Below are 12,077 nucleotides of genomic sequence, written 5' to 3'. Positions count from 1 at the left end.
AGTAGAAGGAAAGAAATCATGAAGAAGAGAGCAGAAATAAATGAAACAGAAACTGGAAAAAAAAAAAAAAAGAAAGAAAGAAAGAAAGAAAAGTGAAACTAAGACCTGGTTTGTTGAAAATATAAACAAAATTGACAAATTTTAATTAAACTAATCAAGGAAGAGAGCCCAAATAAGTCAAATAAGAAATAAGAAAGAAGTTACAACTGACACCACAGAAGTACAAATGATCATAAGAAGTTACTACAAACAATTATACACCAGTAAAATGGACAACCTGGAAGAAATGGATAAATTCCTAGAAACGTACAATCTCTCAAAATGGAATCAGGAAGAAACACAAGACATGAACCAATCAACTACCAGTGATGAAGCTGAACCAGTAATTTACAAACTCTCAACAAAGTCCAGGACCAGATAGTTTTATGGGTGAATTCTATTGAATGTTTAAAGAAGAATTAACATCTATCTTTCTCAAAGTATTCCAAAGAGCTGAAAATGAAGGAACGCTTCCAAACTCATTCTCAAAGACCAGCATTTTTGATACCAAAACTAAAAATACCATACGAAAAGAAAACCACAGGCCAGTATCACTGGTGAATATAAGATGCAAAAATCCTCAACAAAATATTAGCAGACCAAACCCAACAATACATTAAAAGGTCACATACCACGATCAAGTGGGATTTATCCCATGGATGCAAGGACAGTTCAACATTTGCAAATCAATCAAGGGGTAACACCACATAAACAAACTGAAGAATAAAAATCATATGGTCATTTCTATAGAGGCAGAAGAAGCTTTAACAAAATTCAACATCTGTTTATGATAAAAACTCTCAACAAAGTGGGTGCAGAAGGACCATAACATAATAAAGGCCATATATGACAAGCCTACAGCTAACTTCATACTCAACAGTGAAAAGCTGAAAACATCACCTCTAAGATCAGGAACAAGATAAGATGTCCACTCCTGCCACTTTTATTCAGAGTCCTAGCCACAGCAACTAGACAAGCAAAATAAAGCAAGGGAACCCAAATTGTTAGGTAAGAAACAGAACTGTCACTGTTTGCACAAGACATGATACTATACACAGAAAATCCTGAAGATGCCACCAAAAAACTATTATAACTACTAAGTGAATTTGGTAAAGCTATAGGATACAAAATTAATACACAGTAATCTGTTATGCTTCTATACACTAACAACAATCAGGGAAATTAAGAAAACAGCTTCATTTCCAATCGCAAGAAAGATAATAAAATATCGAGGAACAAAACTAACCACGGAAGGGAAAGACCTACACTCTGAAAACTGTGAGACACGGATGCAAGAAATGAAAGATGACACAAACAAACGGGAGGCCACATCATGCTCACGGACTGAAGAACCAATGCTGTTAAAGTGCCCACACAACCCAAGGCAGCCTGCAGATTCACTACAATCCCTGCTGAAATACCAACGACAATTCCCCCAGAACTGGAACAAATAACTAAAACTGGTACAGAAACACAAGAGACCCCAAAGAGCCAAAACAATCTTGAGAAAGAAAAACAAAGCTATGAAGTCTCACAATTCTCTGATTTCAAACCGTACTACAAAGCTACAGTACTCCAAACAATATGGTACTGGCACAAAAACAGGCACATATATCAATGCAACAGTCCCGAGCCCAGAGATAAACCCATACTTATAACTAACTTATGACAAAGGAGTCAAAAATACACAGAGGTAAAGAAAGTTTCTTCAATAAATAGTGTTAGGAAACCTGGACAGTTACATGTTAAAAAAAAAGGAGCAGGAACAATATCTTACACCATATACAAAAATAAACTCAAAATGGATTTAAAGACTCCAACCTAAGTCCTGAAACCATTAAACTCCTAGAGGAAGACATAAGCAGTATGGTCCTTGGAAGTATTTTTATATCTGTGTCCTCAGACAAGGGAAACAAAAGCAAAAACAAACAAATAATGTTACATCAAACTACAAAACTTTGCAAGGTGAAGGAAATTATCAACAAAATGAAAAGGCCACCTACTGAATGGGAGAAAATATTTGCAAATAATATATCTGATAAGGGGATAATATCCAAAACATACAAAGAATTCATACAGCTCAACATGAGAAAAATAGAACCTAAGTTTAAAAATGGGCAAAGGACTTGCACATTCATTTTTTTCCAAAGAAGATATACAGATGGCCAACACATATATGAAAAGATACTCAACATCACTGATCAGGAAACTGTAAACGGAAACCACAATGGGATGTCGTTTTATACCTGTCAGAACAGCTACAGTAAAAAAGACAACAAATAACAAACGCTGGCAAGGATGTAAAGAAATGCACTTTCGGTGGGAATGTGAAATGGGTGTAGGCATTATAAAAACAGTATGGGGACCCCCCAAAAAAATTAAAAACAGAACTGCCATATGATCAAGCAATTTCACTTCTGGGCATTTGTCCATAGAAAATAAAAACACTAATCTGAAAAACACAAATGCACACCAACGTTCACTGCAACATTATATACAAGAGCCAAGATACGGAAACAACTTAAGCGTCCACTGATGGATGAATGGATAAAGAAAAAGAACTGGTAGACATATATACGATGAAATGTTAGCCATTAAAAAAGAATGAAATCTTGCCGTTTGTCTTGGATCTTGGGGGTATAATGCTAAGTGAAACTGTTAGAGAAAGAAAAATACCGTATGATTTCACGTATGTGTAGAATCTAAAAAACAAAAGCAGTGAGCAGAGTATAGAAACAGATTCACAGACACAGGAGAAAAACAGGCGGCTGCCTGAGTAAAGAGGGGAGAGGGGGGTCGTGAGTAAAACAGGCGAGGCAGACAAAGAGGCACAAATGGCCAGCTACAAAATAAACAGGTTGTGGGGATGAAATGTTCAGCGCCGGGGCTACGGTTAATAATACCGTGATGACTTCGCATGGGGACAGACGGTGACTGACTGTGGCGACTGTTTTGTGATGTACGGAACCATCACATCACCACGCTCTCCACCACCCAGGGCTGCACGTCTATCACACCTCGATTTAAAATAAAGTATGAAAACCACAAGCAACCTTTATCATTACACAATAACCGACACACCAAATTGATACTGTGTGAATAACGCTACTGATTCTTAACAAGGCTATCATTTGAGAAGCTTTATTGAGATTCAATAACCTTTTAATGCTTTGTTTTCAAGTCAAACCACAGGTACCTATTTTTCTCTTAAATATGTTATTTTCCCAGTTTCTCCTAAACAATCAGAACAAATACTTATTGCTTGAAGTAAATGATGTCTTTACAGAAATCTTCCTCACATTCAAGCTTACTTTTATATGTTTCATTGTCTAGATTTAAATCTCTTGCCAGACACATTCATTAACATCTATGTCAAAGGATATTCTAACAGTAAAATTATTATTAAATAACAGCAACTGTTATTCCCAATGTTCTACTTGGTTGTGGCAAGATACATTCCTAAACAAACACAGATATTTCAGTTTATTTCACATAAATTAAAAAATTTTTTTTCTTTATGCAGTCAATTTTCACACCACTTTTAAAGGGAGCGACAACTCTACACAGAATGGTTAGTGGTGCAGCAGTGGCTTTAAGACTATACGTTTTTAAATGCTGCAGCACATACCTACTGCCTTCATGATTCATATAGTTCCATGCGCCACATAAGAAAATCAATTTAAAAACACGGTAGTACCCTGTTCTTGGTGACTGATCACTACTTCTTTCTGTAAGTTTAAGCAGGAAAACTGAATATACAGCTAGTTAAACTTTTCAGTAACTAGACAGCTTAGTTTCTATACCATCAGGGAAAGAGAGCTCTTTCCTTAATGATGTTTATATTTTCTAATCTATTGTACAGACATATTTTTTCATGAAAAAAACTAACCAATAACAAGAGAAGTAATAAAGTCAACGTGCCAATATCAGAACACAGACAAAGGGTCTGAAAAAGGCCGCATAGTGCAAGGGCTGCTAGGAAGACACTTGCAAACCCACTGGCATGTTCCTTATTCCTAGGTATCCTCTTAGTTTTTGTCCAGGCACAAGTATTCACTGAAGGCTCTACTGTCTGACACTGTCTGAGCCCCAAAGCCAACAGACAGCCCAGAGCCTCGAGGGACATGTGTTCACCTCAACCCTGAAAAAAAAAGAGGCGCACAGCGTTCCCGTCCCACCGTCAACATCTGTGCTGCCACTGTCTTTACATTTCCCACCTTTTTATTCATCGTCTCCAATGGGAGAGGTAGAGGTCAAGTTTAATGTAATAGGCAGAATGGTTTTCAAACTCGGTCTAAATCTTGACTTATCAGTATTTAAAAAGCTCATATGTTATTTGGAATGCTTCCAATGTCTTACTAGCAAACAAGAAAAGCAAGGGAAATGAAATGTGAGGCGGAACCTTGAATTCTCTGATGTCCAGCACAGCGTATGCGTGTGTGGGCACCAGGCCCCACTTCTCGCCTTCAGCCTCGGTCATCACTCCAGTGGACGCAGTGATGAGGACATCTCCTTTGTGAAATCTGGAATGGGCCCAACAGATCAACAGCCAGAGGTGAACACATCCGGACCTCAGATTACACCATCTTTCCCTTTATCTTGTGGTTTACATGAAAATTTCCACCAAGTGGAAATCTTTTCTAAAACAGGCTATTTTCAACACCCACCAGAGAAGTACATTTTTATTTTATAGCAAATCAGAAAAAACTATCACATTTATTTCTTTTCCCTCTCAGTTTTAGACAAACTAATTCTTAGAAACCTATCACTGAAGAAAAATAAATGCTAAATTTTCAAATGACTTACAAACAAAGGTGAAGATGGAAAATACCAAATGCATTTTTCCCAAAGCTGTGTAATTTTATTCGTCAAATCACTGAGCTTTCTGGTTTCAAGACTGAATGTGTATTACTGTACAGACAGTTTTCCAGCTCTTCACATGGATGATCCATTTAAGGCTTAAGCTATCTTTATGTTCTCACCCTCCTCTTTTCCCACCTTCCTTCAAATTGGTAAGTACTCAGGAAGTACAAAATAGTCTTTCCAATATTCCTTTATCCAAATGTTTTGGATTATCTACCATCTGGATTAACCGCAAGCGTCACTGAGGGCTGGCTGGAGCGAGTGCATCAAGTGAATATTTCAAAAACACAACTTCCCTAATAACTGAGAAGGACAGCCTCTGCAGTATCCATTCTCAACAAGACATGAAGTTTTTAAACGGCCTCTTTTAGTACAAAAGAGAGAGAGAGAGAGAGAAGTGTTTACCTTTGATAAAGCATTCGGAACGAATTATCCTTGCTGAAAGTCTGGCTGTCTGAATGCATGGCGATCCTTTCTGGTATCCACCCAGTCAGGGCATGAAGATCAATGTTCTGCAACATAAACCCAGTCAGGACTGTCACTGTGGTTTTTAGGATCTTAAATAAGTCCCCAGGGTACGCTATTAAATCTCACTGATCTGATACGATGATTCTGATAGGAATAATTCAGAAGGGAGTAAGTTCTTTCTATCTGTATGAATCTCTTGTATGCGTGTGCTCAGACGTGTCTGACTCTTTGAGACCCTGCAGACTGTAGCCCGCCAGGCTCCTCGGTCCGCGGGATTTTCCAGGCAAAAATACTGGAGTGGGTTGCTATTTCCCTCTCCAGGGATAACAAATCTTTTACTATTGGGTGCATTGCATTTTCCTTCTTCAGAAAAATAAACCTCTTACTTAACTCAAATTCCCACCTGGATTTAAGCACAAACCTGTCATTTCCTCACACTCTCCGCTGCTTTTCCAGAATACATTTACTGATATATCTGATGAAAACTCAAAACATTTAATAGAAAAAACTGCTTTGATGATGATGATGACAGTTGCATTTATGCTCATTCCCTCTCTAAGCTGATTCTGTAAATCAACAGGCAATGGATTAGAAAGCTAAACTAAAAATATTTGAAAGTGAAAGTGAAGTCGCTCAGTCGTGTCCGACTCTTTGTAACCCCATGGACTGTAGCCCACCGGGTTCCTCCATCCATGGGATTCTCCAGGCAAGAACACTGGAGTGGGTTGCCATTTCCTTCTCCAGGGGATCTTCTCAACCTAGGGATTGAACCCGGGTCTCCCGCCTTGTAGGCAGATGCTTTACCGTCTGAGCCATCAGGGAAGCATTTGAAGGACAGAGCAATTGAACATGGAGACTGGGAAGAAATTTTTTAACATCCTTCTACCTTTAAGGCTATGGTTTTTCCTGTGGTCATGTATGGATGTGAGAGTTGGACTGTGAAGAAGGCTGAGCGCCGAAGAATTGATGCTTTTGAACTGTGGTGTTGGAGAAGACTGTTGAGAGTCCCTTGGACTGCAAGGAGATCCAACCAGTCCATTCTAAAGGAGATCAGTCCTGGGTGTTCTTTGGAAGGAATGATGCTAAAGCTGAAACTCCAGTACTTTGGCCACCTCATGCGAAGAGTTGACTCACTGGAAAAGACTCTGATGCTGGGAGGGATCGGGGGCAGGAGGAGAAGGGGATGACAGAGGATGAGATGGCTGGATGGCATCACGGACTCGATGGACATGAGTCTGAGTGAATTCCGGGAGTTGGTGATGGACAGGGAGGCCTGGCGTGCTGCGATTCATGGGGTCACAAAGAGTCGGGCACGACTGAGCGACTGGACTGAACTGAACCTTTAACTATGACCTACACATTCTTTGACTAGCATTATAAGCAGCAGCAGCAGCAGGAGGCCAGGCACTGGGCTAGTATACTAACCAGGTATGAGTAATAGGTGATTTGCATATATTTACCTTATTTAACCTTTACAGTTTTTGAGAGGTGGGTATTATCCTCATGTTACAGACAAGCAAAGAAGCTAAGAAAGGGTAAACACCTTTTCTAAGGCTACAGGCTGATTAGTGTTATAATTTAAAGTCATGCTAGTCTGAATAATTTCTTGTGTAAGGCTGTAGTTGACAACTAAAGGACACTGTAGTGAACACTAAAATCAAGATACCTTGATTTTACAGATAAAGTTGTGCTAAGGTTGGGATAAACTAACCCCAAAGTCCTTGAGCCTGAATTTATTAAAAAAAACAAAACAAAACACAGAAGGATGACAATATGACTCATCCCTTAGATTTGCAGAGGGTTCTTTGGAAAGGTACACTACATTTATTGGGCCCTGTATCCAACCAGAACAGTAGACACATACCCTTTAGGCTTTCCTGAATACTAAATCTATACAACATGCAAATAATCTTGTAAAACAAAACATGCACTCCCATAATAACTGCTGATCAATATTTTTCAGGGGCTGATAATGTTTTCATTTAAAGCAAATACATCATTTACAATCTTTCAAACTGAGAATAATCATATTAGGTAGCATAAGCCCGTGTCTGGATCACCTTCTTACTTACTGAATTGGATCCTGGGAAATCATATCCTCCCATGACCTTCATGTATGCCTTTTCTATGAGAGAAACCCATAATTCACTTTTGTTGTTAGAATAGGAACAGAGCAATTCTCCTTTGTGATCAACAGGTAACTGATCATCAATTATCACCTGGAGAAAGAGAACATTAGTTTCCTTGGTTGGTACAAAATATCTTAAACCCTTTTTTATCAAAAAACTTCCATACCTCTTATACTGATAAAATAAAAGGCATGCTATGTCAATTACTAAGATAATGGTAGTTTCATATTTCTGGAAACTGATCAATTATAAAATGTTTTGTGATGCCTTTCTTAAGGTTTACAACTTAATCTCCCTCTCAGGTATTAACTTGGAGCTAATTGGTTGGAAAATGTTATGGATCTACCAACAAAATTATTATGGATTCTAGAAATGTACTTTATATCTAAAATAATTTACAAAAGGGCCTCTCACTATTAAGGTAAATAACAATAGTACCCTAAATCTGCAAAAAGGTTCATGCTATACTTAGTAGTAAAACATTATGGCTAACTAATACATTTAAATAATATAGAAGCATAGAAGTAATCACCACAAACATGCAGCCTCTAATTCACATTATAGAGTGATTTGGGAAATAAGAGGATAAAAAGAATTTTGATTTATTAACAGAAAAACTATGCAACTGCATTTTGAAAGATTCTTTAAACCAGAGATTATTTACAAATTATAGTTCAGAAAAACCATTCTCAATAATTCTGTTTAGTCTTTAAGAAATTATCTAAAGCAGTCATTCTTAAAGGTTGTTCTCAGACAGCATCACCACCATCACCTAGAAACCTGTTAGATATGCAAATTCTAGCCCTTCTGCAGACCTCCTGAATCAGATGCTTTGGGGGTAAAGCCCAGGAATCTTTTTTAACAAGCACTCCAAATGATTCTGTGCACCCTAAAGTTTGATTCTTATTCAACTAGAGAGTAACTTCTAAGCTTCCCACACTAGAATCAGTATGGAATCTTGTTTAAATGCATATTCTGATTCAGCAGGTCCAGGATGAGGCCCAAGTTCAGAAATTCTAACAAATTCCTTTGTGCATGAATGCTAAGTCACTTCAGTTGCGTCAGACTCTTTGCAATGCTATGGACTGTAGCCCCCCTGGGCTCCTCTGTCCATGGGACTCTTCAGGCAAAAATAATTGAATGGGTTGCCATGCCCTCCTCCAGGGATCTTCCTGACCCAGATAATCAAACCCATGTCTCTTATGTCTCCTAAATTGGCAGGTGAGTTCTTTACCACTAGCACCACCTGGGAAGCCCCCCAAAATTCCCAAGTGATACTAATGTTGATCCCTGGACTTAATGAGTTGACAGGAGCTAAAGAATCCTAACAATACAAGGCCCTTACAACATGGTTCAGAATCCTTAAAGAAAGATTTGCAATTTAAAACTATGCACATATTTCACAAAGGAAAACAATATTAAAGGTGTCTTACATCTCGATTTACACACACAAACTGTTCTAATGGACTGTCTAATGGACACACTGTGTCTGATATCTTTTTAATCAAAAAGGTAATTAATGACCACCAAATTAAAATTCATTTTAAGCATAAGCAATCATTAGCTCAATGCTACTTCTTGGAGCTTTCTATAAATTTTTCCAAACTTATTTTTTAAAAGACTTTATGCTTGCCATGATTTTTTATTTTTAATTATTATTGATGATGTTATTGGTAGTAATATGTATAATATCACAGAGTCAAAATCAACTAAACTGACTTTTTAAATGTTTACATAAATAACATTTCTTAATGACTGTACTCAAGATTCAAAGGTAGAGAAGAGAGAAGGGGTTGATATGGAGAGAAACGTTATTCACCTTTCTGGGGACACCATTGAGGTGGAGTTTTACCATATACTTTCCACAAGGATTGTACTCTGGCTCACCATCCTTATTCTGAGGGTAAATTATGCTTTAGTAAGGGAAAGAAATGGTGAAATACCAACATTAATATTCAATATAAACTATGCAGAATATTAATTTTATTTAGACATATGCTATTGTCTTAGTAATTTTACAAGAATAAATGTAAGAATATTTGTCTATAATAGACCTGTAATGGAAAAAGAATTTCACCTCAAAGTTTTTATTTAATATAAATAAATGAAGACAGTATCTTAAGAGATCATACATTTCATAATATTCTGAAAAATGCTCTTTTTAATTATATCCTCTAATAAATTTTCTAGTAAGTGGATATATTTTAAACTAGTTAAAATAATCTACTATTGGCTCTAAAACATAAAGAGACCATTTCAGTTAACCACAACTAAAGAAACTATAACTCTGACAGATAAAGTTAGATAAATAGACAGATAAAATTATCTAGTTAGATACTCATAGAAACTATCAGTATCAATTTTCTTTCTCAAACTGCGTAAGATTTATTTACAAGCTCTGTTTATCCAAGATGGCAAATGACTTGAAACTAAGGTCTGTATCTATTTACCTTTGTTCTTTCAGGACTTAACATAACAAAAACAACTCAGGAAAAGCTGTACAAAAAAATTATAATGCTTAATTTTTATAATGAATAATTTTAAGCTAATAAAACTTCCAAAAATTGAAAGAAAAAGTATTTCATAGTAACATTTCAGTACATTGTTCTAGCCAACAAAAATGTTATATATATTATGTTATACTATATTACAGACCTATATGCTGTATTATATGTTTTATATTAATGTCTTATGTAACCCATTAAAAACATTATCTCAATAAATGATGTAAAAATTTAAGACATTTTTCAATAGATTTTTTTTCTGTGTTAAGTTTTCAAACTGATCCATTTCACACTTATAGCCTGTCCAAATTCAGACTAGCTCATTTCAAGTGTGTAATATCCACATGTGACTTGTGGCTACTATATAGTACAGTCAAATTATAAATATGATATGGTTTTAATTTGACCAATCTCATTTATTTCATTTATATTATTCTAACTATGTGTGCATACGTTCTTGGATTGTCTTAGCAAATCCCTCCACACTCCCAAACCATCTGCTTGACACACAAAGGCCGTAACAGTGCTAAGTGATATGCCCTTTCTGTGCAGACAGAACCTAAGCTTCTATTTCCAAGTAAGAGACAATTCCATGAAAAGGGGTAAAGGGACAAATATAAAATCTTACCTTGTAATCAACTTCTTATTAAATCGTCTCTCATAAGCTGCACTGATAGCCAGTGATGCCACGAAAGAACAATCTGATACTATTGTCTGTTAATAAGAATTATTAATACATCCATTTACTCATGCAATTTCAACATTACCACAATATTTAAGGATTGCATCTAGAGCCTTTTATACTAAATATCTTGAGTGCTGCTTGAATAGGAAAATAATAAATAGAAATGCCATAGTGCCAACTAACACATATTTTGTTTGTAGAAATCCCCGGAAAAACAAAGTATTTCAATTAAGTTACTTTAGAATAATTAAATATGCATGATGTATTTTTAATGAATAAAAAGCATATTCAATTGAATTACACTTTTTAATGACAATTACAAGCATTAAAAAAAAATTGGTTAATAAAAAATTACAAGCATTTAAAAAAAGTTGGTTAACTACAATATGACAAATTAAAATCAATACGCACATCAAAAAATTTGAATCACAGGATTTCAGGAGCATTATTTTCATACTAATGTGAAAAAAATCTATGACTTCAGGGCCAATGTGTCATTAATAAAGTTTACAATCAAGTCACAGAGTTGTTCTGCCACTGAAGTGTTTTAAATAAGCCCAATACCTTTTTATCTTTTCTATTTATTCTCTCATCAAGCATAAAATTCAGATTCTCAATTATTCTCATCTGCAAGCATATATCAATAGGGTACACAAAAATCTATTTAACTGTTCAAGAGTTACTATATCTCAGTATGTCTAAATCAAATGTGAAACGAATAATTTTTCCAATCATACTAATGAATCTGAATAAATAAAAATCTAAAAAAAAGGGCAAATGTATATTCAAATTACTTTAAAATGTTAGCTTTTCATATAAAATTATACAAAATAAATGTTTACCTGCTTTATGCTGAAACTAGACACAGTATAAATCATCGTAGGATTGTTGGTGAGGTCTTCTGGTCGTACCCATTTAGAAAATGTAGCTTTTTGTTTAGGTGATAACGGTAACTTGCCACATCTATCACTGAGGTGACAATAAAAATTTAATAATAAAATTAACCTTAAAAAATGACTTAAAAACAAGATTAAATTTCCCAGAGGATTTTTTTTGGTATAGTGATCACAGCTATACAGTGAATTCTAAAAAAACTCTCTGGTCAAATTTGGCTTTTTATATTTGACTTTGAATCCAATCTGATCATCCACCTCAATTTAAAAAAAGGTACACAGGTAACTGACAACAGGAGAGCAATTGAACACTTTTATATTCATTTTAAGAATATACCTTAAAAGTTAAATTTAGCACGGTTATATTCAAGAAATTCAGTTTCAATAAAATGGAGCCATTTGATTCATTCAAAAAAAGCAAGGAAGCTACAGATCTTTATGTCGGCTCTTGACAAACTCATCTCTGCAGGACTAATAATAAGAATACCTAGTCACT

The 12,077-nt window shown here is 35.7% G+C and overlaps 1 protein-coding gene across 2 annotated transcripts in view; it reads right to left on the bottom strand.

Moving 5' to 3' along the window:
* The window catches only part of CAPN7 (calpain 7), a 50,084-nt gene that overhangs the window by 16,624 nt on the left and 21,383 nt on the right, over positions 1-12,077 (bottom strand). For both annotated transcript variants that reach the window (XM_069568416.1, XM_069568422.1), the window contains exons 7-12: positions 11,531-11,657; positions 10,632-10,717; positions 9,319-9,412; positions 7,443-7,589; positions 5,308-5,414; positions 4,442-4,562 (exon numbers count right to left, since the gene is read on the bottom strand). In XM_069568416.1, coding sequence (XP_069424517.1) covers positions 4,442-4,562; positions 5,308-5,414; positions 7,443-7,589; positions 9,319-9,412; positions 10,632-10,717; positions 11,531-11,657 — 682 coding nt within the window. The remainder of the gene's footprint in view (positions 1-4,441; positions 4,563-5,307; positions 5,415-7,442; positions 7,590-9,318; positions 9,413-10,631; positions 10,718-11,530; positions 11,658-12,077) is intronic.

This window comes from Ovis canadensis, chromosome 1, assembly GCF_042477335.2.
Source record: "Ovis canadensis isolate MfBH-ARS-UI-01 breed Bighorn chromosome 1, ARS-UI_OviCan_v2, whole genome shotgun sequence".
Classification (NCBI taxonomy): Eukaryota; Metazoa; Chordata; class Mammalia; order Artiodactyla; family Bovidae; genus Ovis; species Ovis canadensis.
This window is presented reverse-complemented; position numbering and strand designations above follow the sequence as displayed.